The sequence below is a fragment of the Limulus polyphemus genome, unplaced genomic scaffold, assembly GCF_000517525.1.
Source record: "Limulus polyphemus unplaced genomic scaffold, Limulus_polyphemus-2.1.2 Scaffold5273, whole genome shotgun sequence".
In the NCBI taxonomy this organism is placed as follows: Eukaryota; Metazoa; Arthropoda; class Merostomata; order Xiphosura; family Limulidae; genus Limulus; species Limulus polyphemus.
In genome coordinates this window covers 23922-27932 of record NW_013670883.1, presented here as the reverse complement: position 1 = coordinate 27932, position 4011 = coordinate 23922, and the positions used below count along the sequence as shown (strand labels likewise).

The window sequence follows — 4011 nt, the reverse complement described above, 5'->3', positions numbered from 1 at the left end:
AATTCGGGACTTAAATACGGATTTGATGCACGAGAAAATAGTGCATATTGGACGTGAAGGGAGCAAGTTGTACGTGGGGAAAAAAACGCGCCTGATTTAAATGTCACACCTGAACGCTCACATCCTTTTAATTATGTTTGAAATTATGAACATTGCTCAACATCATGAAAAATTAAACCTTATTTTCAATAAGCAATCCTGAAAAAATATTTGGGGGTGCTTAACTTTTTTCCAGATGTATACATAGGGTGGAAATTCGCAGGCCTAAAACTGTCTCTGCTAGTAATGTTTCATGCGTACCTGACAAATTGAAAAACGGACACTTATAAATAAAGTGATATACCGATAAAATCACACAAACTCTCGTATATGAGACTATTTTATGTGAATGAGTTTACTAAGTTGTTAAATATTTTTACTTACTTAGAAATCATAATGTGCGACGAAGACATTGCTGCCCTTGTTATTGACAATGGTTCCGGAATGTGCAAAGCTGGCTTTTCCGGAGATGACGCTCCTCGTGCCGTGTTTCCTTCCATCGTTGGTCGTCCACGCCACCAGGTATGTTATGTTTTTCTAACGTTTTAGCATATTTATAATATTGCTACACGTTATTAAAATGAAGTAAACTTATCTCTATCAATCAAATATGTGAAATACCACACTCGAGTTTCTCACAAGTTCTTATATTTCAAAATACCGTTTAGGGCGTGATGGTTGGTATGGGACAGAAGGACAGCTATGTCGGTGATGAGGCCCAAAGTAAAAGAGGTATCCTAACCCTGAAGTACCCCATAGAACATGGTATCGTCACTAATTGGGATGATATGGAGAAGATCTGGCACCATACCTTCTACAACGAACTTCGTGTGGCCCCTGAAGAGCACCCTGTTCTTCTAACTGAAGCACCCCTTAACCCTAAACTGAACAGAGAAAAAATGACCCAGGTTTGTAGCAAAAATACAAACTAAAAGTTAAAAGATGGAATTTAAGGAACACAAATACCGAATGATTTTGTATGAGTTACTAAAGCATATAAGATTATTAATAAAACGATAATCTGCTTCTATCTTTCTTCTAAAATAAGGAATATGTCCAAATTATTTCTCCTTCAAAGTAACGTTTAGGCTAAGCGTTTAACAAGGAAACCAAAGTCATGATACTTGTGTACATTAAAATGTAAGCTGTTACTTAATCAATAGAATATGGCACAGCGGTATGTCTGCTGACTTACAACGCTAGAAACCAGGTGGTGGGCAGAGCACAGATAGCTCTTGATTAGCTTTGTGTATAATTGAAAACAAACAAACGATCAATAGAATAAATTCATTTTTACGCGGCTACAAATCATCATTGAGGGGGTGGGGATTTAGTTTGGTTTTAACTTCCAAATATTTCATTTTTGACATACTGATTTTCACAAGTGTCTATTTTTAAACCTTGAAATGTTTATTCCGTCTACAGATTATGTTCGAAACATTCAACACTCCTGCCATGTACGTATCCATCCAGGCTGTGTTAGCCCTCTACGCTTCTGGCAGAACTACGGGTATCGTTATGGATTCTGGTGACGGGGTTACGCACTGTGTTCCAATTTACGAAGGATATGCTCTCCCCCACGCTATTCTTCGATTGGATCTAGCTGGTCGGGACCTCACTGATTATCTGATGAAAATCTTGACCGAGCGTGGATATACATTTACGACAACAGGTTTGTGATTTTTTCTTTCTCTGTTAATATTATCCATTATCAACAGTTTTTTCTTTTTCGTTTGTAATTTGTACATACATATTCATTATCAAAACAAGCCTTAACAACCATAAAAAACTAAAACAAAAATTCTGCGTGAATTTAAAATATCAAAGGCTATAATGTGAAATATAAGATTTTAATCTTTGTTCAACTGTTGAAATAGTGTTTTTGCATATACATATATATATTTGAAATCGAGAATGGAGTCAACTATTTTTGCCATTTTGTTAAGTAACATTCAGGATTAAAGATATAAAAATAAAACAAAATGACTATAGAGAAACATTTTGTGTCATTATATAATCCTTAAACAGCATCTGTTTCGACATTTAAGCCTTACAGAAATTAGCAAAAGCTTTTAAAATATTTGCCAACTATATTTAAACTGTTTTCGTTCAACACGAAATAAAGTTTATTCGGAACTAAATAAAACAATTGTCATAAGTAACTTCTTATTATTTTGTTTTCCAATTCGCTCCACCGATTATGTTAAGATTTTTATTTGTTGGTTGGTTTATTGTTAAGCATGGGCTATTTGTGCTCTACCCACCGTGGGTAGAGAAACCTAATTTTATAAGCCCTCAGACTTACCTCTGTTATGTTAAGACAGTTGAATAAGTATATGGTTTAATGATGCCATCTTCTGCCCAGTTTCTGATGAGGATATATTTCATACTAAATAGAAAGATACTAGAGTATCATCGTAATTCGCTTAGCGACAGCGAAAACTGTTTTTAAATACATAAAATGGTTATAGTATTTTGGCACTCGTGTATGACGTTGAGGATGACGTTGTAACGTCAAAACATGTAGAGTCGTCAACTTTTTGAAGGCCATAGATAGGCCTAAATACAATGTTTTTAATTGTGTACCAGTTTAACGTTGAATATTATTTATGATTTTAACATAAAATGGTTATTGAATAAAATGTATGATTAAAATTACCATTCTATATGCACTTGTCATTTGTTGAATTATAACTATTTATTTTCATTTAATTTGTATGAATGTTCACACGTACTTTTTCCCCCTCCAAAATTGTCAAAAGATAACTGCTTGTTTTGTCCATAGCTGAGCGAGAAATTGTTCGTGACATCAAAGAGAAACTTTGTTACGTCGCTCTAGACATTGATCAAGAGATGAACACAGCTGCCTCCTCATCTTCTTTGGAGAAATCTTACGAGTTGCCTGACGGTCAGGTGATCACCATTGGTAACGAGAGGTTCCGCTGCCCTGAGGCTCTCTTCCAGCCTTCTTTCTTGGGTATGGAGTCTTGTGGTATCCACGAAACCACCTACAATTCCATTATGAAGTGCGATGTTGATATCCGAAAAGACTTATATTCCAACGTTGTTCTGTCTGGTGGTTCCACAATGTATCCTGGCATTGCTGATAGGATGCAAAAAGAAATCATCTCTCTAGCACCCAATACCATGAAGATCAAGATCATCGCTCCTCCTGAGAGGAAGTACTCTGTCTGGATCGGCGGGTCCATCTTGGCTTCTCTGTCTACTTTCCAGCAAATGTGGATCTCCAAACAAGAGTACGACGAGTCTGGTCCCAGCATTGTTCATCGCAAATGCTTTTAAACTAATTCGAAAAGCTATATTATCGAGCATTGTACAGTAATAAATTAAATTAATATTTATTCATCCTAATAAAAACAACAATGAATTTAATGTTTTGTATTTTAGAAATCAAAAAGCGTTCTTATTTTCGGAACTTAAGACTTAAAAAGAAAATATTTTTAACATCCTATATAATGAATACTACACGTAAATTAAAAACGGTTGTATTTTCAGTATATAATATTTAAGAATTTTGTTTATACCATATTGTGATAAATTGTAATAAAATGCAAACACTATAAAAATTGTGAGCATCAATTAAAACCATGCTGGAAATTACGTTAGTTGACAAACATTCAGCTTTTAACACGAGTGCGCATTTTTGGTAATTGACGCCATTGCAGCTAGGCTTAGACGAAGTCACCAAAATGGATTCTTTAACGTTTATAAACTAGGTAAGTTAAGAATGATATGTATAATTTCACGTGGTAAGTAGAGAAAAATGTTAGTGTTGAGTAACAATTATTAACATGTTTGGGTTGTGAGGAGGCCCAAAAGTTTACCTGATCTTTGCCCTATGGACACAATAATAAAGGATAGCCTTTTCGTAAGGTGGCGCCTTTCGATATTGCTCCAATATATTGAAATAATACATGTTATTATCATTTTGATTTATCTCGGATTTTAACT

At 34.8% G+C, this 4011-nt stretch overlaps 1 protein-coding gene across 1 annotated transcript in view; it reads left to right on the top strand.

Annotated features, from left to right (window-relative positions):
• The window catches only part of LOC106472359 (actin, cytoplasmic 1-like), a 7464-nt gene extending 3828 nt beyond the window's left edge, over positions 1–3636 (top strand). The window contains exons 2-5 of the mRNA XM_013932996.2: positions 428–561; positions 708–947; positions 1465–1711; positions 2825–3636. Coding sequence (XP_013788450.1) covers positions 436–561; positions 708–947; positions 1465–1711; positions 2825–3342 — 1131 coding nt within the window. The 5' untranslated portion in view covers positions 428–435 and the 3' untranslated portion in view covers positions 3343–3636. The remainder of the gene's footprint in view (positions 1–427; positions 562–707; positions 948–1464; positions 1712–2824) is intronic.
• Positions 3637–4011: the final 375 nt, after the last annotated feature.